This window comes from Scyliorhinus canicula, chromosome 7, assembly GCF_902713615.1.
Source record: "Scyliorhinus canicula chromosome 7, sScyCan1.1, whole genome shotgun sequence".
Lineage (NCBI taxonomy): Eukaryota > Metazoa > Chordata > Chondrichthyes > Carcharhiniformes > Scyliorhinidae > Scyliorhinus > Scyliorhinus canicula.
In genome coordinates, this window is record NC_052152.1 from 118,623,039 (window position 1) to 118,646,713 (window position 23,675).

At 45.1% G+C, this 23,675-nt stretch overlaps 1 protein-coding gene across 1 annotated transcript in view; it reads left to right on the plus strand.

Annotated features, from left to right (window-relative positions):
* Window positions 1-23,675, plus strand: part of vwa8 (von Willebrand factor A domain containing 8) — a 489,820-nt gene that overhangs the window by 179,529 nt on the left and 286,616 nt on the right. The window contains exon 15 of the mRNA XM_038802772.1: window positions 22,607-22,775. Within this exon, the coding sequence (XP_038658700.1) occupies window positions 22,607-22,775 (169 nt within the window). The remainder of the gene's footprint in view (window positions 1-22,606; window positions 22,776-23,675) is intronic.

A 23,675-nucleotide genomic window follows, 5' to 3' on the forward strand; every position in this document is an offset into this window, starting at 1 on the left:
ACTGCATATTTCCCCTCTTTGCTAGACCTACCAAAATGCATTACCTCACATTTGTCTGAATTAAACTACATTTGCTATTTCTCTGCCCAAGTCTCCAACCTGTCTATGTCCTGCTGTATCCTCTGACAATCCTCAACACTATCTGCCACTCCACCAACCTTGATGTCGTCCGTGAACTTACTAATCAGACCAGCTACATTTTCCTCCAAATCGTTTATGTACACTACAAACAACAGAGGCCCTAGCACAGATACCTGTGGAACACCACTAGTCACAACCTTCCATTCATTAAAACACCCTTCTTCTGCTACCCTTTGCCATCTGTGACCAAGCCAGTTCTGTATCCATGTTACCACCTCACCTCTGATCCCGTGTGACTTCACCTTTTGTTACAGTCTGCCATGAGGCACCTTGTCAAAGGCCTCATCCATATCCAGGTTGTCCATGTAAACAAAATCCACCGTCCTCCCCATATCAATCATCTTTGTCACCTCAAAAAACTCCATCAAGTTAGTGAGGCAGAGGGCCCACAGTGGTGCAATGGTTAGCACAGCTGCCTAATGACGCCGAGGTCCCAGATTCGATCCCAGCTCTGGGTCACTGTCCGTGTGGAGTTTGCACATTCTCCCCGTGTCTGCGTGTGTCTCGCCCCTCAACCCAAAAGATGTTCAGGGGAGGTGGGTTGGCCTTGCTAAATTGCCCCTTAAGTGGAAAAAATGAATTGGGTACTCTAAATTTATTTTTTTTAATGTTAGTGAGGCATGACCTCCCCGTCACAAAACCATGCTGTCCATCGCTAATGAATCTGTTTGTTTCCAAATGGATAGAAATCCTGTCTTTGATAATTCTCTCCAATAATTTACCGTGTAACGACGTGAGGATCACCGGCCTATAGTTTCCAAGATTATCCCTGCTACCTTTCTTAAACAGCAGTCCCACATTAGCTATTCTCCAGTCCTCTGGGATCTTACGTGTAGCCAATGAGGATACAAACATGTCAGTCAAGGCCCAAGCAATTTCCTCCCTTGCTTCCCTCAGTATTGAGGGATAAATCCTATCCAGCCCAGGAGACTGATCTGCCTTACTGTCTTTTAAAAGATCCAATACCACCTCCTTTTCGATGTCACCATGACCCAGACTGTCCACACACCCTACCCAAGAATCATCTTCCACAAAGTCCTTTTCTTTGGTGAACACTGATGCAAAGTACTCATTTAGTACCTCACCCATTCCCTATGGTTCAACACATAGATTCCCCCAACTGTCCTTAAGTTGTCCAATCCTTTCCCTGGCCATCCTCTTGTTTTTTGGGATACACCTTAATCCTACTTGCCAAGGACTTTTCATGACCCCTCCTAGCCTTCCTAATTTCCTGCTTTCTTTATACTCTTCAAGGGTTTTGACTGTCCCCGCCCTTCTAGACCTTACAAAAGTCTCCTTTTTCTTTTTGACGAGGTTCACAATATTCCTCGTTATCCAAGGCTCCCTAAACTTCCCATACTTATCCTTCATTCTCTCAGGAGCATGACTTTCCTGAATCCGAATGAACTGTCGCTTGAAAGACTCCCAGATGTCCGATGTTGATTTCCTATCCAACAGCCGCACGCAATCCAAATTCTTCAATTCCTGTCTAATGTTATCGTCATTTGCCTTTCCCCAGTTTATCACCTTAACGTGAGGGTTACCCTCATCCCTATCCAAATGTACTCTAAAACTTACGGAATTGTGGTCACTACTCCCAATATGTTCCCCTATTGAAACCTCAACCACCAGGCTCATTCCCCAATACCAGGTCTAGTACTGCCCCTTCCCCAGTTGTATTGTCTACATATTGCATCAAGAAGCCTTCCTGGATACACCTTACAAACTCTGCCCCATCCAAATCCCTAGCACTAAGTGAGTCCCAGTCAAGATAGGGAAAATTAAAATACCCTACCACAATAACCCTGTTACGTTTGCACCTATCCCAAATCTCTCCACCTATCTAGTCCTCTATCTCTCGTTGACAGTTGGAGGGCATGTAATAAGCGGCCAGCATTGTGATTGCCCCCTTCCTGTTCCTGAGCTCTACCCAGATCGCCTCATTATATGAGCCCTCCGAGGTATCCTGCCGCAGTACGGCTGTAATATTCTCCTTAACCAGTAATGCTATTCCCCCACCCCTTTTACATCCCCCTCTAAACAGGCAATGTTTTGGCCTCAACTACTTCTGTTGTAATAAATCCACAGGCCGACCACATTCTTGGTGAAGAAATCACTCCTCATCTCTCCTAAATGGTCCACCCCATATCCTCAGACTGTGACCGCTGGTTCTGGACACACTCACCATCGGGAACATCCTTCCTGCATCTACCCTGTCTAGTCCTGTTAGATTTTATAGGTTTCTGTGAGATCCCCCCTCATTCTTCTGAACTCCAGCGAATACAATCCAAATCAATTCAGTCTCCTCATACGTCAGTCCCACCACCCCAGGACTCAGCCTGGTAAATCTTCGCTGCACTCTCTCCAGAGCAAGAACATCCTTCCTCAGATCAGGAGATCAAAACTGCACACAATATTCCAGGTGTGGCCTCACCCAAGGCTCTGTATAATTGCAACAAGACAGCCTTGTTCCTGTACTCAAATCCTCTTGCTATGAAGGCCAACATACCTTTTGCTTTCTTTACCACCTGCTGTACCTGCATACTTGCCTTCAGTGACTGGTGTATGAGGACACCCAGGTCACATTGCATATTCCCCTCTCCTAATTTATGGCCTTCTCATTTTTGCTACCAAAGTGGATCATCTAATTTTATCCAAATGCTACTGCATCTGCCATTCATTTGCCCACTGACTCAACTTGTCCAAATCACACTGAAGGATCTCACATCCTCCTCACAGCTCACCACCCCCCACACAATTTGGTGTCATATGCAGATTTGGAGATAATACATTTTGTTCCCTCATCTGCATCATTAATATATATTGTGAACAGTTGGGGCCCTAGCACCGATCTCTGCTGTGCGCCACTAGTCACTGCCTGCCAATTTGAAAAAGACCCTACTCTTTGTTTCCTGTCTGCCAACCAGTTTTCTATGCATCTCAATACACTTGCCCTAATCCCATACGCTTTAATTTTACACATGAATCTCTTCTGCCGGACTTTGTCAAAAGCCTTCTGAAAGTCCAAATATACGACATCCATTGGTCCACCCTCGTCAACTCTGCTAGTTACATCCTCGAAGTACAATCGTCAAGCATGATTTCCCCTTCATAAATCCATGCTGACTCTGTCCGATCCTGCCACTGTTTTCTAAGTGCTCTGCTATAGAATTGATGATGGATTCTAGAATTTTCCCCACGAGTGATGCCCAGCTTACTGGTCTATAATTCCTTGTTTCTCTTTACCTCCCTTTTTAAAAAGTGGAATTACATTAGCTACTTTCCGATTTGCAGAAACTGTTCCAGAGTCTATAGACTCTTGGAAGATGACCACCAATGCTCCCACTATTTCTAGAACCACTTCCTTTCGCACTCTGGGATTTATCAGCCTTCAGTCCCATTAGTTATCTACTAATATTGATTTCCTTCAATTCCTCCCTATCACTAAACAGTGCGTTCCCCAACATTTCTGCCATCTGATTTATGTCCTAATTTGTGAATACAGAACATAGAACATAGAACAGTACAGCACAGAACAGGCCCTTCGGCCCTCAATGTTGTGCCGAGCCATGATCACCCTACTCAAACCCACGTATCCACCCTATACCCGTAACCCAACAACCCCCCCCCTTAACCTTACATTTTATTAGGACACTACGGGCAATTTAGCATGGCCAATCCACCTAACCCGCACATCTTTGGACTGTGGGAGGAAACCGGAGCACCCGGAGGAAACCCACGCACACAGGGGGAGGACGTGCAGACTCCACACAGACAGTGACCCAGCCGGGAATCGAACCTGGGACCCTGGAGCTGTGAAGCATTTATGCTAACCACCATGCTACCCTGCTGCCCTATCCCAGAGAACCAAAGTATGTGTTTAGTTATTGAGCCATTTCTTTATCCCCATTATTCATTCCCCTGTTTCTGACTGTAAGGGACCTGCATTTGTCTTCACCAATCTTTTTCTCTTCAAATGTCTATAGAAACTTTCACAGTCAGTTTTTATGTTCCCTGCAAGCTGACCCTCGTACTTTATTTTCTGCTTCTTAATCAATCCCTTGGTCCTTCTTTGCTGAATTCTAAACTGCTCCCAATCCTCAGACCTGTTGATTATCTTGTCTAATTTGCATGCTTCTTCCTTGGATCGAATACTATCTCTAATTTCCCTTGGAAGCCATTGATTGGCCCCCTTTCCCTTTTTACTTTTGTGCGAGACAGGAATAAACATCTATTGCCTTCCAATCTGGAAGATTAATATCAATGCATCCACTCGCTCTGTCGTTACCCCTTTTAAAACCCTCAGTTTTCTGACTCTTCGAAGTCCCATTAATTTCTCAGGTACTATTTCTTTACAAATAATGATCAGCCAAAGTTCCTAATTTTTACAAGACCTTTGATTCCTCACGACTTCTGGACTGATTTTTCTCTCCTCTTGAAGACAGATACAAGGCATTTATTATTCCCCATTGTTATTCCTCCTGTCTCTACTCAGGAATCTTTTTGCTAATCTCTTCCTTTTTACACACCTATAGTATTCAACCTATTTTTTGACTCTTGTTTGTTTTGTGCCATTCTATTCTCTTTTTCTTTATCAATTATTTATTCCTCCTTTGCCAAATTCCTCAGGCCTGCTATTTTTGGCAAACAAACGTCTCTTCCTTGACTTCTCTTGTTAGCCACAGTGGGACTACAGCCCCTTTTTTTCATTCTTAAAGGGGATGTATATTTGTTGCAAAGTTATGAATACATTCTTTAAATGGTTTCCCTTGCTTATCTAACATTACGTTTAATCTACTATCCAATCTATCTTGGCAAACTCGCTTCTCACACTAGTTTGTTTTACTCAGACTTAAGACCTGAGTTTTAAACTTAACTAAGCCACTGTCAACTCAAATTCAAACTTGGTACAAAATTCTATCATGTTATGATTATTCTTCCTCCGAGGCTCCTTTGCTACAAGGCTAATAATTAACCCTTTTTCATTGCAGTATCTTAGATATTCGGTGTATCCACACACACGCACACTTTTCATCGTGTCATAACATGACTTCTTAGTTACTTTGAGTTTCTAAATAACATAATAAGGAACAACAAGAATTTTGAAAAGCTTCAGAGGCCCCATTTTAGAGCTGTCGGACCCCATGATCTTGCTCCCTAGGACTGATGTATCCTGAGATCCTGCTTCCCAGGACTATCTCAGCCCAAGATCCTGCTCCTCAGGGCTGGCATATCCTAGGAATCCCCAGTGAGTGAATACTCCTTATTCCATCCTTCCCAATTCTGCCATATATCCATTTCCCCCTCGCCATACCCCAAGATTCAGGACTCCTGTATTTTGTTTTCTTTATTCTTTCACAAGATGTGGCCAGCATTTGTTCCCCATCCCTAATTGCCCTTGAGGAGGTCGTAGTGAGCTGCCTTCGTTAATCCATTGCAGTCCATGTGGTGTTTGTTCGGGAGGGAGTTTCCTGATTTTAACCCAATGACCGTGAAGGAACGGTAATATATTTCCAAGTTAGGATGGTGTGCGGCTTGGAGGGGAACTTGCAGGTGATGGTGTTCCCAGGTGTCTGCTGCTCTTCACTTTTGCCTGGTTGAGGCCGCGGGCTTGTCAGGTGCTGTTGAAGGAGCCTTGGTTTGTTGCTGCAGTGCATCTTGTGGATGACTGCTACTGTGCATCGGTGGGAGAGGGAGTGAATGTTGAAAATGGTGGATAGAGTGCCAGTCAAGTGGGACTGCTTTGTTCTGGTGGTATCTGGGTCATTGTCTATAAAGTCTGTTAAAGTGCACATGACAATGTCAGGCTGCTGCTTGACAAGTCTTGTGGGATAGTTGTACTTTCATCAAATCACCAAGGAACTTTCAATCGCCAGATTTCCTGCCAAATGCCATGATTACCCCTCCACAAGTCTTCACTCCTTTTCTGCCACTGATCCCACCCTCACCTTTTGCTGCAAGGCACTTCACACCTGGTCAAATTGTGCAGAAACTCAAGAACTGATGTTTCTGATGCCCCCAACCTGCACATGGCGCCAAATGCCCCAATATAGTTGCAGCAGAATGCATTGCTTTTATTTGTACTTTAAGAAAGGTACTGGACAAAAAAATAAATGTAAAGATCAAGAAATAGTGAATAATGATCAAGGCCTTGCATTTATTGTGCAATTTTACAAATCAGTCTCTGGAAATCAGTGGCTCTAGTTAATACTATGTGGCCTCGCACTCCTGTTGTTACAAAACATTGTAATCTTCAGTGTGTTATGATCACCTTCACGGGACATCTGGTGTACATAGATATAATAAGAAAAACTATTGTAACTTTTGGCAGCGTTTAAATATCAAAGAACCAGGAATCATTATGTGTGAAGATCGGATGCACATGATCCCTGACTGCTGGTACAGGTACTGATGCAGTAATTGTTCTAGAAGAGCTGGTGCCATGAGAAAAAAATGTTCAGTTAAGAAAGAAAAATCTGAAATATTAATAGATTTCAGAGAAGGATGATGTTGAGTGTGGCTATAGAGAAAGTCAAAGTAATTTGCGCTGTCTTCTGGCAGCAGGTAATGTTTGAAAAAAAAATGCTTTATATTACTTCCCTGCAAACCTGCCTCACTGTGCTTTGTCGTTCTGATGTTTTAGGTGATTAATATGCTTTCACCAAATTACAATGTAAATATTTTTAAAATTGTTTGATATGCAAAACTTGAACATTGCTGAAAAAAGACGTTATTGAAGCTTGTTGTCTTGTACTCATGAGGACAATTTCTAAGGATACAAAATATAAAGATAACAATTCATACTTCATGAGATGACAGTGCTGATTAGCTGGCAAGTGGACTCTGATTGTTAGAGGCATTGCCACGGAGGATTCACTGGTTAACTGCTGGCTGACAGTTAACTGCCAAGCCTTGTTTAAATTCACAGCAAACAGTTTGACTGATTGCATGAACCAGAGAACGTCTGTTGATTAATTTGATTAGTTGAAACAGTGCATGCGCATGGGCAGAATTATGATCCTGGGGGGGATTCTCCCATGCCTGGCGGGGCGGCGGGTCCCGGCGGGACGGAGTGGCGTGAACCTCTCTGGCATCGGGCTGCCCCAAAGGTGCGGAAACCTCCGCACCTCAAGGGGCTAGGCCCGCCCCGGAGTGATTCGTGCCGCGCCAGCCGGCCTGATGGGAGCATGGCGCCATGGCAACTGGTGCCGAAGGGCCTCCGCGAGTCGGCGCATGCGCGGGAGCGCCACGCATGCTGGCGTCATCCCCGTGCATGCGCATGCGGAGGACCACAACGGCCGATGCGGAGTAATAGAGTGCCCCCACGGCACAAGCCCGCCCGCGGATCCGTGGGCCCCGACTGCGGGCCAGGCCACCGTGGGGGCACCTCCCGGTGCAAGATCGCCTCTCCACCCCCCAGGAACCCCGGAGCCTGCCCGCGCCGCCAGGTCCCGCCGGTAAGGGACCTACTCTGATTAACGCCGGGGGGACGGGCGGGACTTTGGCCCACCTCGGACCGGAGAATTTGGCAGCCCCGGCTCCCATTGAGCCCCGCCATTCTCCGAGGCGGGCAGCGCGACTCACGCCCGGCCGTTTTTTGGGGGTGGCGGGAGAATTGGGAGGACGGCGCCGACCCCCGACGATTCTCCCACCCGGTGGGGTGTCCACTGTGTCCACTGCAAGCATAAATCGTGATGCGGGTGATGCGGGCGGTAGGTGGTCATCGTATGTGTGATGAGGGGGAGGGGGAAGAGGGCTAATGCCTTTGAAGGCGGGAGGTGATGCCTTTGAAGGGGGGATAGATGCCTGTGAATGAGGGAAGGGACATTGCCTGTGATGACTGTTGTTTGATGGCTGTGAGCGGGAGAGAGTACCCACGATACTGCTGTGGTGGTGGAGCGGGTGGGGAAGAGAATCCCCAATACCTGTGTGGTTGTAGAAGGGGGTATGCAAAAGGAGCCTTCGATACTTGTGTGTGTGTGTGGGGGGAGGAGGGGGGGGGGGGTGGGGGAGATGAGAGTGCCTAATAATATCTGAATTGGGGGGGGGGGGGGAGATGCCTCCACATCCAAGGGAGATTGGGGTACCTTTTAAAGGTGGCACCACGATGTCTTTGCGGCTGGCTTTGCCGATGTATCAGGCCCGCCAGCGTGACTGCGCAATCCACGTCCCCAGTTTTTCTTTGCTCTAAGTGGCAAAAAATCTGTTCTGAAAACTCGGCTGTGCATCTGGAGATGTACATGCCGGTTTTCAGTCAAAGACTGACACTCTGCCAAATTATGGTAAAATTCCGCCCGTTCTTTCTGTCTGCAAAGAACAGAGCTCTGTGTATTAATGTCTGTAGCTTCCAGAACACAAGTGGGCCACATTGCAAGCCAGACTGATGATCTTAAATTGGTTGTCAGCAAGGGCAATACGGTGGCCTAGTGGTTAGCACAGCTGCCTCACAGCGCTGAGGTCCCAGGTTCGGTCTTGGCTCTGGGTCACTGTCCGTGTGGAGTTTGCACATTCTCCCCGTGTCTGCGTGGGTTTCGCCCCCACAACTGAAAAATGTGCCGTGTAGGTGGATTGGCCACACTAAATTGCCCCTTAATTGGAAAAGATAATTGGGTAATCTAAATAAAAAAAATTTAAAATTGGTTGTCAGCAAAATTCTTGATACACTCAAGATTGTTGAGCAAATGTTGTCCAATCACAGAATCACATCTAATATTGGACACTGTTTAGAACAAACAAAGAACAAAGAAAAGTACAGCACAGGAACAGGCCCTTCGGCCCTCCAAGCCTGTGCCGACCATGCTGCCCGTCAAACTAAAATCTTCTACACTTCCTGGTTCCATATCCCTCTATTCCCATCCTATTCATGTATTTGTCAAGATGCCCCTTAAATGTCACTATTGTCTCTTCTTCCACCACCTCCTCCGGCAGCGAGTTCCAGGTACCCACTACCCTCTGTGTAAAAAAAACTTGTACATCTCCTCTAAACCTTGCCCCTCACACCTTAAACCTGTGCCCCCTAGTAATTGACCCCTCTACCCTGGGAAAAAGCCTCTGATTATCCACTCTGTCTATGCTCCTCATAATTCTGTAGACCTCTATCAGGTCGCCCCTCAACCTCCGTCGTTCCAGTGAGAATAAACTGAGTTTATTCAACCGCTCCTCATAGCTAATGCCCTCCATACCAGGCAACATCCTGGTAAATCTCTTCTGCACCCTCTCTAAAGCCTCCACATCCTTCTGGTAGTGTGGTGACCAGAATTGAACTCTATACTCCAAGTGTGGTCTAACTAAGGTTATATACAGCTGCAACATGACTTACCAATTCTTAAACTCAATGCCCCAGCCAACAAAGGCAAGCATGCCGTATGCCTTCTTGACTACCTTCCCCACCTGTGTTGCCCCTTTCAGTGACCTGTGGACCTGTACACCAAGATCTCTCTGACTAGCAATACTGTTGAGGGTTCTACCATTCACTGTATATTCCCTACCTGCATTAGACCTTCCAAAATGCATGACCTCACATTTGTCCGGTTTAAACTCCATCTGCCATCTCTCCACCCAAGTCTCCAAACGATCTAAATCCTGCTGTATCCTCTGACAGTCCTCATCGCTAGCCGCAATTCCACCAACCTTTGTGTCGTCTGCAAACTTACTAATCAGACCAGTTACAATTTCCTCCAAATCATTTTCATATATTACGAACAGCAAGGTCCCAGCACTGATCCCTGCGGAACACCACTAGTCACAGCCCACCAATCAGAAAAGCACCCTTCCATTGCTGCCCTCTGCCTTCTATGACCGAGCCAGTTCTGTATCCATCGTGCCAGCTCACCCCTGATCCCGTTGACTTCACCTTTTGTACCAGTCTGCCATGAAGGACCTTGTCAAAGGCCTTACTGAAGTCCATATAGACAACATCCACTACCCTACCTGCATCAATCATCTTTGTGACCTCTTCGAAAAGCTCTATCAAGTTAGTGAGGCACGACCTCCCCTTCACAAAATCGTGCTGCCTCTCGCTAATACGTCCATTTGCTTCCAAATGGAAGTATCCTCTCTCGAAGAATTCTCTCCAGTAATTTCCCTACCACTGCAGTAAGGCTCACCAGTCTGTAGTTCCCTGGATCATCCTTGCTACCCTTCTTAAACAAAGGAACAACATTGGCTATTCTCCAGTCCTCCGGGACATCACCTGAAGACAGTGAGGATCCAGGATTTCTGTAAAGGCCTCAGCAATTTCCTCTCTAGCCTCCTTCAGTATTCTGGGGTAGATCCCATCAGGCCCTGGGGACTTAGCTACCTTAATATTTTTCAAGACGCCCAACACCTCGTCTTTTTGGATCTCAATTTGACCCAGGCTATCTACACACCCTTCTCCAGACTCAACATCCACCAATTCCTTCTCTTTGGTGAATACCGATGCAAAGTATTCATTTAGTACCTCGCCCATTTCCTCTGGCTCCACACATAGATTCCCTTGCCTGTCCTTCAGTGGGCCAACCCTTTACCTGGCTCCCCTCTTGCTTTTTATGTACGTGCAAAAAGCCTTGGGATTTTCCTTAACCCTATTTGCCAATTACTTTTCGTGACCCCTTTTAGCCCTCCTGACTCCTTGCTTAAGTTCCTTCCTACTTTCCTTATATTACACACAGGCTTCGTCTGTTCCCAGCCTGCTAGCCCTGACAAATGCCTCCTTTTTCTTTTTGACGAGGCCTACAATATCTCTTGTTATCCAAGGTTCCCGAAATTTGCCATATTTAACCTTCTTCTTCACAGGAACATGCCGGTCCTGAATTCCTTTCAACTGACATTTGAAAGCCTCCCACATGTCAGATGTTGATTTACCCTCAAACATCCGCCCCCAATCTAGGTTCTTCAGTCACGCCTAATATTGTTATAATTAGCCTTCCTCCAATTTAGCACGTTCACCCTAGGACCACTTTTATCCTTGTCCACCAGCACTTTAAAACTTACTGAATTGTGGTCACTGTTCCTGAAATACTCCCCTACTGAAACTTCTACCACCTGGCTGGGCTCATTCCCCAATACCAGGTCCAGTACAGCCCCTTCCCTAGTTGGACTATCTACATATTGTTTTAAGAAGCCCTCCTGGATGCTCCTTACAAACTCTGCCCTGTCCAAGCCCCTAGCACTAAGTGAGTCCCAGTCAATATTGGGGAAGTTGAAGTCCCCCATCACAACAACCCTGTTGTTTTTACTCTTTTCCAAAATTTGTCTACCTATCTGCTCCTCTATCTCCCATGACTGTTGGAAGAACAAAGAAAATTACAGCACAGGAACAGGCCCTTCGGCCCTCCCAGCCTGCGCCGATCCAGATCCTTTATCTAAAACTGTCTCCTACTTTTCTCTCTGTTCCCGCCTGTTCATATCCCTGTCTAGATGCCTCTTAAATGATGCTATCGTGCCCGCCTCTACCACCTCTGCTGGTAAAGCGTTCCAGGCACCCACCACCCTCTGCGTAAAAAACTTTCCACGCACATCTCCCTTACACTTTCCCCCTTTCACCTTGAAATCGTGACCCCTTGTAACTGACACCCCCACTCTTGGAAAAAGCTTGTTGCTATCCACCCTGTCCATACCTCATAATTTTGTAGACCTCAATCAGGTCCCCCCTCAACCTCCGTCTTACCAACGAAAACAATCCTAATCTACTCAACCTTTCTTCATAGCTAGCACCCTCCATACTAGGCAACATCCTGGTGAACCTCCTCTGCACCCTCTCCAAAGCATCCGCATTCTTCTGGTAATGTGGCGACCAGGACTGCACGCAGTATTCCAAATGTGGCCTAACCAAAGTCTTATACAACTGTAACATGACCTGCCGACTCTTGTACTCAATACCCTGTCCGATGAAGGGAAGCATGCTGTATGCCTTCTTGACCACTCTATCGACCTGCGTTGCCACCTTCAGGGTACAATGGACCTGAACTCCCAGATCTCTCTGTGCATCAATTTTCCCCAGGACCCTTCCATTGACCATATAGTCCGCTCTTGAATTTGATCTTCCAAAATGCATCACCTCGCATTTGCCTGGATTGAACTCTATCTGCCATTTCTCTGCCCAACTCTCCAATCTATCTATATTTTGTTGTATTCTCTGACAGTCCTCCTCACTATCTGCAACTCCACCAATCTTAGTATCATCTGCAAACTTACTAATCAGACCACCTATACCTTCCTCCAGGCCATTTATGTAGATCACAAACAACAGTGGACCGAGCACGGATCCCTGTGGAACACCACTAGTCACCCTTCTCCATTTTGAGACACTCCCTTCCACCACTACTCTGTCTCCTGTTGCCCAGCCACTTCTTTATCCATCTAGCTAGTACACACTGAACCCCATAAAACTTCACTTTTTCCATCAACCTGCCATGGGAAACCTTATCAAATGCCTTACTAAAGTCCATGTATATGACATCTACAGCCCTTCCCTCATCAATTAACTTTGTCACTTCCTCAAAGAATTCTATTAGGTTTGTAAGACATGACCGTCCATGCACAAAACCATGCTGCCTATCACTGATAATTCTATTTTCTTCCTGATGTGAATAGATCCTATCCCTCAGTATCTTCTCCAACAGTTTGCTTACCACTGACGTCAAGCTCACAGGTCTGTAATTCCCTGGATTTTCCCTGCTACCCTTCTTAAACAAAGGGACAACATTAGCAATTCTCCAGTCCTCTGGAACCTCACCCGTGCTCAAGGATGCTGCAAAGATATCTGTTAAGGCCCCAGCTATTTCAACCCTTGCTTCCCTCAGCAACCTGGGATAGATCCCATCCGGTCCTGGGGACTTGTCCACCTTAATGTCTTTTAGAATACCCAAAACTTTCTCCACCTTAACGCCTTTAGAATACCCAAAACCTCCCCCTTCCGTATGACAACTTGACCTAGAGTATTTAAACATCCATCCCTAGCCTCAACATCCGTCTTGTCCCTTTCCTTTGTGAATACCGATGCAAAGTAGTAAACCCCCAACATTGTGACTGCACCCTTCTTATTCCTGATCTCTACCCATATAGCCTCGCTGCCCTCTGAGGTGTCCTCTCGTAGTACAGTAAGAAGTCTTACAACACCAGGTTAAAGTCCAACAGGTTTGTTTCAAACACGAGCTTTCGGAGCACGGCTCCTTCTTCAGGTGAATGGAAAGGCTTTCCATTCACCTGAAGAAGGAGCCGTGCTCCGAAAGCTCGTGTTTGAAACAAACCTGTTGGACTTTAACCTGGTGTTGTAAGACTTCTTACTGTGCTCACCCCAGTCCAACGCCGGCATCTCCACATCATGGCTCTCGTAGTACAGCTGTGATATTCTCCCTAACCAGTAGCGAAACTCCGCCACCCCTTTTACATCCCCCTCTGTCCCGCCTGAAACATCTAAATCCTGGAACGTTTATCTGCCAATCCTGTCCTTCCCTCAACCAGGTCTCTGTAATGGCAACAACATCATAGTTCCAAGTACTAATCCAAGCTCTAACTTCACCTGCCTTACCTGTTTCCTTCTTGCATTAAAATGGATGCTCTTCAGGCCACAAGTCCCGCTGTTTTCAGCAACATCTCGCTGTCTGCTCTTCCTCAGAGCCATACTGGCCCTATTCCCTAGTTCGCCCTCAATGTTTTCACCTATTGCTCCGGTACCCACCCCCCCTGCTACACTAGTTTAAACCCTCCCGTGTGACACTAGCAAACCTTGTGGCCAGGATATTTATGCCTCTCTAGTTTAGATGCAACCCATCCTTCTTATACAGGCCACACCTGCCCCGGAGGAGCTCCCAGTGGTCCAGAAAACGGAAACCCTCCCTCCTACACCAGCTGTTTAGCCATGTGTATAGCTGCTCTATCTTCCTATTTCTAGCCTCACTGGCACGTGGCACAGGGAGTAATCCCGAGATTACAACCCTAGAGGTCCTGTCTTTTAACTTTCTGCCTAGCTCCCTAAACTCTTGCCGCAGGACCTCATGCCTCTGCCTGTTTGCCCTCCCCCTTGAGGATGCTCGCTACCCGTTCTGAGACATCCTGGACCCTGGCACCAGGGAGGCAACATACCATCCTGGAGTCTCTTTCACGTCCACAGAAACGCCTATCTGTGCCCCTGACTATAGAGTCCCCTATGACTATTGCTCTTCTGCGCTTTGACCCTCCCTGCTGAACATCAGAGCCAGCCGTGGTGCCACTACTCTGACTGCTATTGTTTTCCCCTGATAGGCTATTCCCCCCCAACAGTATCCAAAGCGGTATACCTGTTTGAGAGGGGGACAGCCACAGGAGAGTCCTGCACTGACTGCTTGCCCCTTCTGGTGGTCATTCATCTCTCTGCCTGCACCTTGAGTGTGGCCACGTCTCTATAACTCCTGTCTGTTACGCTTTCCGCCATCTGCATGCTCCTAAGTGCATCCAATTGCTGCTCCAACCGAACCACGTGGTCTGTGAGGAGCTGCCATTGGTTACACTTGCTGCAGATGTTGTCGACCGGAACGCTGGAAGTGTCACAAATCTGCCACATCTCACAGTTGGAGCACTGCATCCTGCTGAGACACATTTAAGCACTAATTAATTAATTTAAAATAAACACTTGAATTATTGTTTGATTGAGTTACAAATAACTATATGGCCCTGACGCTAGATGATTTTTACTGTAAAATTAAATGCTAAATACCGATCACTGCCCTCGGGTTTAATTACTCCACTATCTATTTTTTTTTTTCAAATTCAACAGATTCCCAACCAGCCAATCAGGTCACGACTTTACTGTGATGTCACTTACAGTTCCCCCCCCCCCCCCCCCCCCCCACAATTTGAAAAGGAAATAATAATCACTTACCTTCCCAGGAAGCCTTCTGGTTCTCTCTCTGCAGATTGACAGTTACCAGCCAGAAGAAAGAAAACAAAATGGGAGGGAAAAATCACCTTCTCCCAATCTGCACCAAATTACCAAGTTCCAATTCCCACTCTGGATGTGTCTCACTCACTCAGGCTGTCTCTCCTTCACCTGCGCAAAGCTTACTGAGTGCACTTTCTGTCTGTCTTTTATACAGACCTCAGCTAACCACACTGCTTCAGCTTCAAACAGAAGAATACAATGTACACCCTTGTGCCAGTAACTAGGCCTCAGGTTACTGACAGATAACTGCCTCTCAGCAATTAGGGTGGGGGGCAGTTTCAGCCAATCAGACACTAAGCTACACACTGCACTTTTAACTGAAATACAGCAAAATTAGACTGACCACTTACCTTTCCTGATTACCTCACTGCACCAAATTACCAAGTTCCAATTCCCACTCTGGATGTGTCTCACTCAGGATGTGTCTCCTTCACCTGCGCAAAGCTGCTTTCTAAGTTTTGAAAGCATCGTCTGGTTGGGCATGGCCGGACCTTGCCTGTTGTGAACTATCGAAGAGACATATTGTTTGATACGATCTGCCAGTATTTGGAATATGCGCTTACATACCAAGCATCACACCAGTACTGAAATTCAAATTCATGTACCAGACTACTCATTTTGTTAGGCAGAATGTCATGTTGGCTTGACGGCAGCACCCTATTAGTGACAAACACCACTTGTGTTACTACTGCATAGTAGCAGCGTGAAATGGCTAGCTATACATATTGCTCAAATGTTTAAGACTTTGAGTGCAGGATGAAAGGCACGGTGTGGTAAGGGCGGCTCGGTAGCATAGTGGTTAGCACTGTTGCTTCACAGCGCCAGGGACCCGGGTTCGATTCCCAGCCTGGGTCACTGTCTGTGCGGAGCCTGCACGCTCTCCCCGTGTCTATGTGGGTTCCTCCGGGTGCTCTGGTTTCATCCCACAAGTCCTGAAAGACCTGCTTGTTAGGTGAATTGGACATTCTGAATTCTCTATCGGTTACCAGAACAGGCGTCAGAGTGTGGCGACTAGGGGATTTTAACAGTAACTTCATTGCAGTGTTTATGTAAGTCAATGTATGACACTGATAAAAATTATTATTATAAGCTTCGACAACATGTCTTTTTTCAACAATAATTAAATGTGAAAAAGGAAACTTTCTTTTAGTTTTTCTCCTTCAGAAGGACCTGACTTTGTCCTTCTCATTGCTAGCCAACTGTATCTGAAATAATTATTGGACTTTCTCCCTCATTACTGTATCTCGGAGCCCATTCTAATGAAGGAGAACTTTGTGACACGAGCCTTAAATTTTGCCCTTTACAAAATTGAAACTGCACCTCTTTTTCCTATTCTCTTGATTTAGCTTGAGATAATTCTCAGGATTTACCATTTCCATACTGTTTCTGTCTTGTACACCTCTAACATTACCTCAGATGCCTCGTTTCAAGGCTAAATATCCCAATGTGTGCAACCTTTCCAAATCTCTCAGTCCTCTGGTGATATACTTTGCACCCCACTGCTGTCAGTGCTTGAGTGTTGGTAACCTGAGCCGGATAAACTATCATGGTCCAACATTGGTTCTGTTGTACTCTCTTTATGATGTAACTCCACATTCGGTTGGCTTTGTTGATTGCCACACTTCTGTCGTTGGACATATGGAGTAGCAACTCTGTTCGGGTTTCTTTTTCAGCATCGTCCTTTGCTATTTCAACAGCATTCATGCAATATGTGGATTGGCCATTCCCCCTCCGATATGCTGTACTTCACTATAGTCTGCATTAAAGTTAATCTGCCATTGTTCTGCCCACTTTCTGGGATTTCTGAGCTGCTTTCTTCCACTCTGAAGATTGTATGCTCTGTAAATGTAAGCATTTTGCATGGGCTTTCTGAATCCCAGTTAATTTGTGTAAACTGATGGTGTTCTAACACTAATTCCTGGGGTGGTCCACTTCACCCTGACGTAACTCCTTCAACAAGTACCTGCTATTTTCGGGTTTGGTACGTTTCGGCGTGGCCAGTTCGGCGTGGCCAGTTCGGCGTAGCCGATTCGACGGAGGAATTTTTCGGCGGAGGGACGTTTCGGCGTAAAATTAGTTATAGTCGCAAAATGTTTGTGCAGCCCATTTCTTGTATCTTTTCCTTCCAGCCGCCTCAGATATCGTGTTTGTGCACCAAACCGGGTCTCTTAAAGAAAGGTACCAACATTAAACTCTTAAAGAAAGCCGGTGTTACTGAAAGTATTGAAGCAGCTGCCCAGTGATCTACACTGCTGTCTGACTTAACACATTGTGTAAAGTCACAATATCTTCAGTAACACCGGCTGTATAAAGTCAGACCCGGTTTGGTGCTCCGCGGGGGAGCTTATGGACCCCAACTGTCAGTTGTGTCAATTTCAGCGGCCGGCTCACTTTGATCCGGAGAGGGAAGCTGCTCTCTCACTGAAACAATCAGCCGGCCGCTGAAATTGACACTGCCGGCTGCTCTCTCCCTCCAATCAGAAACATTAAAACTTAAAAGTTGGATTGGAGAGAGAGAGCAGCGGGCAGTGTCAATTTCAGCGGCCGCTGATTGCTTCAGTGAGAGAGCAGCTTCCCTCTCCGGCCGCTGAAATTGACACTGTTTTAATTAGATCCACGATGGGGGTTTTAAATTTATTTAAAAATCTATGCTAGCGCTTCCCATTGAGAGTCTACGGGGGTCTGACCTCTCCCCCCGCCCCCAGTAGACTCTCAATGGGAAGCGCTAGCATAGATTTTTAAATAAATTTCCGTCCCTCCGCCGAAAAACTCCTCCGCTGAATCGGCCACGCCAAAACGTCCCATTCCAATCGGCTACGCCGAACTGGCCCCGCCGAATCGGCCACGCCGAACTGGCCACGCCGAAACGTCCCATCCCCGCTATTTTCTACCCATCAGCCAGCTCCTTTGTGAGCTTGTTTCATTGTGCTTGTACTAATGGTATATTTTCAAGGTCTGACCTGCTCCTCCATCTCCTCAAAGCCAATGTTTTAATAGCCAACTCCCTGCTCCATGTGCGTCCTGTTTTTTTTATTTCTTTTCCTGTTTTCCAACTTTATTGGTTGTTCTGAAGTAATGTTAACACAAATGAACGGCTGCATTTCTTCCATCTATTTAAGATGATCCAAATGTTTGCTTTTATTCCATCATTTGAATATTTTTTTAGCTGTTTAAAATATCAGCTTGACTTATTTTATTATTTAGTACTCTTGTGGTGCTTTACATACAGGTCAGGCCTGTCACAAAAGAGGAAACTGAGGCACTCTGGCTGATAGCTAGTGGATGTTTCAGGATCTTTTGATCATGCAATGATCTCTGTAACCCTACTGTACATAAAATGTATCCCAGAAGTGTAAAAATATATGTTGTTGCGAAAATGTTTGATTTCATGTTTTGGAGGATTGAATTCTTAAATTCAAGATGAATAGGTGAAAAAAACCTGGTTTAAGAAACTGCCCTAAAATAATTACCATTCAAAGAATGGTCCCTGCTTATTTAAAGGAATTAGAGGTGTGAAAACAATAAACAAGTGGTTCTCAGTTTAGGACTGGAGCCAATGATTCTGGTAAGATTGCAGTTGACCGTATTAAAGAGAGCAATTATTCATATAATTTCTCAAAGCAAAGAAAGGTTGAGAAAACAACTGGCAAACAAGATATGGTCTTAAAGTATCCATATACTTTTCAGATCAAAGGATGAGTTTGGAAAGATTGTTATGGATGCCTGGTCAGTTCTCAACAGTGGCTAAAAGGCTGAACCATAGCCATAACTTTTTAGAATTTTAAGACGGTGCGGAAAGATCAATTCATTCCAGGAGTGATAATCTAAGCAATAGGGCGTGGTTATTTTATAGACGAACTTTATTAAAAGAAAAAAAATATTTAAAGTTGAACCCGAATAATAACAAGAAATTCCTCCTCATCTCAGTCTCAAATGAGTCTTTATCCTGAGCCTATGCCCTCTGATCCTAGACTCTCTCATGAGGGGAACATCCTCTCAGCATTGACCCTGTTGAGCTAAAGTTCAATGAAATCACCTCTCATTCTTCTAAATTCCAATGAGTCGAGCCCCAACCTGTTTAACCTTCACTCATAAGACACTCCCTCCATACTGGGGATCATACTAGTGAATCTTCTCTGAGCCACCTCCAATAAAATAATCTTTCCTTAAATAAAGGGATCGAAACTGCGCACATTACTCCAGATGTGGTCTCATCAGTACCTTCCACAGTTGCAGCAAGACTTCCCTACTCTTATACTCCAAAACCCTTTGAAATAAGGGCCAATGTTTCATTAGCCTTCCCGATTAGCTGCTGAACCTGTGTGCTAGCTTTGTGTTTAGTGTGCAAGTACACCCAAGTCCCTCTGTGTTGCAGCTTTCTGCAGTTTTCCTCAATTTGAATAATACTCAAATTGATCTCCCTTCCAAAACAAACAACTTCACATATTCACACATCATACTTCAATTTGCCCACTTATTAACCTATCAATATCTCTTTGTTTGGATCCCTCTCGCAGCTTGCCTTTCCACCTATTTTTCTGTTGTCTGCAAAGTTGGCTACAGTACATTCGCTTCCTTCCTCCAAGTCATTAATATATTGTAAACAGTTGTGGTCCCAGCACTGATCCCTGTGGAGCCCTACTGGTTACAGATCGCCAATGTAAAAAGAACCCCTTATTCCCACTCGATGTTTGCTGCCCATTAGCCAATTCTCTGTCCATGCTAATGAAATGAAAAATGAAAATCGCTTATTGTCACAAGTAGGCTTCAATGAAGTTACTGTGAAAAGCCCCTAGTCGCCACATTCTGGCGCCTATTCGGGGAGGCTGTTATGGGAATCGAACCGTGCTGCTGGCCTGCTTGGTCTGCTTTCAAAGCAAGCGATTTAGCTGTGTGCTAAACAGCCCCTAATATACGTCCTCCAACACCATGGACTCTTGTGCTTTAGCCTTTTGTGAGGTTCCTTGATGAACACCTTCTTGAAATCCAAATACAGCATATCTACTGGTTCCCCTTTATCCATTCTGATTGAGACTTTTCGGCCTCTAGTTACCCACTTTCTGTCTCCCTCCCTTTTTGGATAGTGGTGTCACATTAGCAGTTTTGCAGTACTCCAGCACTTTTCCAGATTCCAACGACTTTTGGAACATTACAACCAATGCATCCACCATCTCTGCAACTACTTCCTTTAGGATCCGAGGATGAAAACCAGGAGGGCCAGTGGACTTATCTGCCTTTGTCCCATTAGTTTATCTAATACTACTTCTCTCATGATGGTGATGTTATTTTATTGCTCTCCCATATTCTTCAGTATTAATAGGATGTTTGAAATATCTTCCACCATAAAGACTGATGCAAATATCTGTTCAATCCTCTGCCATTTCCTTGTTCCCCATAACTATCTCCCTAGATTGATTTTCTAAGGGGTCTACGTTCACTTTGACCTCTTTCTTCCTTTTTTTATATTTCAAGAAGCTCTTATTGCCAGATGTTCCTCACTAGTTTGCCATCATTGTTTATTTTCTCCCTCTTTATTATCTTTCTCGTCCATTTTGCTGGATTTCCCAGTCTTTGGGGCTATCACTGACTTTTGCCTCCTTATGAGTTTTCTTTCAACTTAATACTCTTCTTAACTTCCTTGGTTAACCATGGTCGGTTTTGCCCTCTCTTAGAATCTATTTTTGCTGAGAGTCATGAATTACCTCCTTAAATGTCTGCCACTGCTTGTTTATTGTCTTTCCTGCTAATCTAGCCGCCCAGTCTACTTCAACTAACTCTATCCTCATGTCATTGTATTTCCCTTTATTGAAGTTAAACACAGTTGTTTCTGACCAGGGTATTCTCACACTCAAAGCTGTAGTTTGTTATAGAAGTCAAAGATAATAATAGAAATAACGAAGAAGAATCCATAGAATCCCTGCAGTGCAGAAGTTGGCCATTCAGCCCATTAAATCTGCACTGATCCTCCAAAAGAGCATCCTACCGAGACCCATTCCCCCACCCTTTCTCCTAACCTTGCCTATCCCTGCAAGTAAGGGACAATTTAGCATGGCCAATCCACCTGCGGGTGCAAACCGGAAGGAAACCCACACAGACAGAGGGAGAACGTGCAAGCTCCACACGGACAGTCATCCGAGGTTAGAATTTAACCCGTGTCTCTGGCACTGTGTGGCAGCAATGCTCACCACTGTGCCACCGACTGTGTTGTCATGGTTGCCCAGTTTTGAGCTGTTATTGTCGTCTACCCCATTTAACATATTAACACGATGCAGGTTATCCTTAGTATTAAATTGAGACTTTGTCTCCACAAATACTGTTCAGTCATCACTTCTACCATTGTATCATCAACAAATGCACCTTTGACAGGTATGTTGGTGATGGTGAAATGAATTCGGTTTTCAGTGTAATTGCTTCTCCCAAAACGTACCACAGACACGCCTGACAGAGATGTCCTTCAGAACTCAGCCAGATCGATCAGTAGTGGGTATTATCAAGCCATTCTTGGAGTTGTTGTTGAAGTCACCCACTTTGAGTACATTTTGTCACCCTCTTGAGGTGTTAAACCTGGAGGGGTACTGATGAGTCAGCTGAGAGAAGGCAGTGCCCTTGTTTGACCTTATGCCGTGAGACTTCATGGGGTCTGAAGTCAACACTGAGTACTCCCAGGAGCACTGCCACCCAACTGCACACCACTGACTTTGTGATGTTGGTTGAGTGGTATATATTGACCAGGATACCATTGGAACTGCACAGTCCTTCTTTGAAGAGTGCCAAAAGGTCATTCTTCTGCTCAACATGTTGAAAAGCACTTTCAACCATGCATTACTCCCTGAAATCTGAACTTAAGTGTCAGCCTAGATTGTGTCACCAAGTTGCTGGAGTGGCCTTCAACACTCAATCTTTTGACCAAAAGAAGAGAAGACGCCGAACTGAGCCAAGACTGTCATTGAAATGGGGTAGTGTTACTTCATTTCTCCAATTTGAATTGTGGGCTCTTAGTTTCTATGTGAAATATGAAGACTTTTGCACATGTTTGGCTTTAACATTTGCTTTAAAATTTATTCAGACTGTCCAAATCTCATTTATGTGTCATGGGTAAGGGTGGATGTGGCAGGTCTTGAGTGAAGCTTCATATTGAGCTTAGATATTTGGGACTATAAAACTGGGCTGTACTTGAATGCACAAATTAATACTGGGAAGGTCTGTAATGTAAGTCACAGCAGATTATTTCACTATAATAAGAACAGAAAATGCTGGAAAAAAACTTTGCTGGTCTGGAGCATCTGTGAAGAGAGGAACAGAGTTAACGTTTTGAGATTATATGACTCTTCAGAGTTCTGTTTCTCTCTCCACAGATGCTGCCAGGCCTGGAGAATATTTTCAGCATATTTTGTTTCTATTTCAGATTTCCAGCAACCGCAGAATTTGACTTTCATTTTCGATTGTTTCACTGTATTGTTTTGGGATTACATGTGCAACTGATATGAGCAAAGTTTAAACGACATTTTTTCCACAGAGCTGAATCTGATATTACATTGCTGATTGTTATATTTGTTCTTACAGATTGATTTACCCCATCCATCCATCCTTCAGGATTCTAGCCTTAGCCGAGCCTCCTGTGGTGGGCAGTAGCACTCAGCAATGGCTGGGCTCGGAGCTACTGACCATGTTCCTGTATCACAGTGTTAAACCGCTTGCCATGGAAGAAGAAGCTGATATCCTTACAAAAATGGTAAGAATTGCTTGGGTTCAGACCCTTGCTGTTTCTATCAGTTCAGGATGTTTGCAACTTGACAGTATACTTTATGTTTTTGGGTTGAAATAGCCACACTATATTAAATACATCTTGCTGAATTGCCCAAATATGTGTAGGTAGCCAGGGTCCCAGGTTCAAATCCTGACTTGGTTCACTGTCTGTGCTGAGTCTGCACGTTCTCCATGTGTCTGCGTGGGTTTCCACCAGGTGCTCTAGTTTCCTCCCACAAGTCCCAAAACACGTGCTGCTAGGTAATTTGGACATTCTGAATTCTCCCTCTGTACCCGAACAGGTGCCGGAATGTGGCGACGAGGAGCTTTTCACAGTAACATCACTGCAGTGTTAATGTAAGCCTACTTGTGACAATAATAAAGGTTATTATTAAAATATCAATTAGAATCTGCTTTCTCAAAATTTCCAAACCTTAAGTCACTTGACGTCTAAATTCCTAAACCCTTATACTTTGCATTATACTTTGCTTTAAACATTGTCATTTAAACCTCGTCAAAGTGAGTCTGCTCACTGATGATTACACAGAGTTCATTACCATTTAAGATTCCAGAGATACTGAAGCGGTCCGTGTCCACTTACAGTAAGATCTGGACACTACCCAGGTTTGATGTGAAAAGTGGCAAGTAAAATTCATGCCACACAAGTGCCAGGCAATGACCATCTCCAACAAGAGAAAATCTTAACTATTGCCCCACGATATTCATTGGTATTACCATGGCTAAATCCTCCATTATTAACATCCTGGGGGTTACCATTGACCAGGAACTGAACTGGACTAGCTGTATAAATACTGTGGCTATAAGACCAGGTTTGATGCTGGGAATCCTGCAGCAAGTAATTCACCTCCTGACTCCCCAAAGCCTG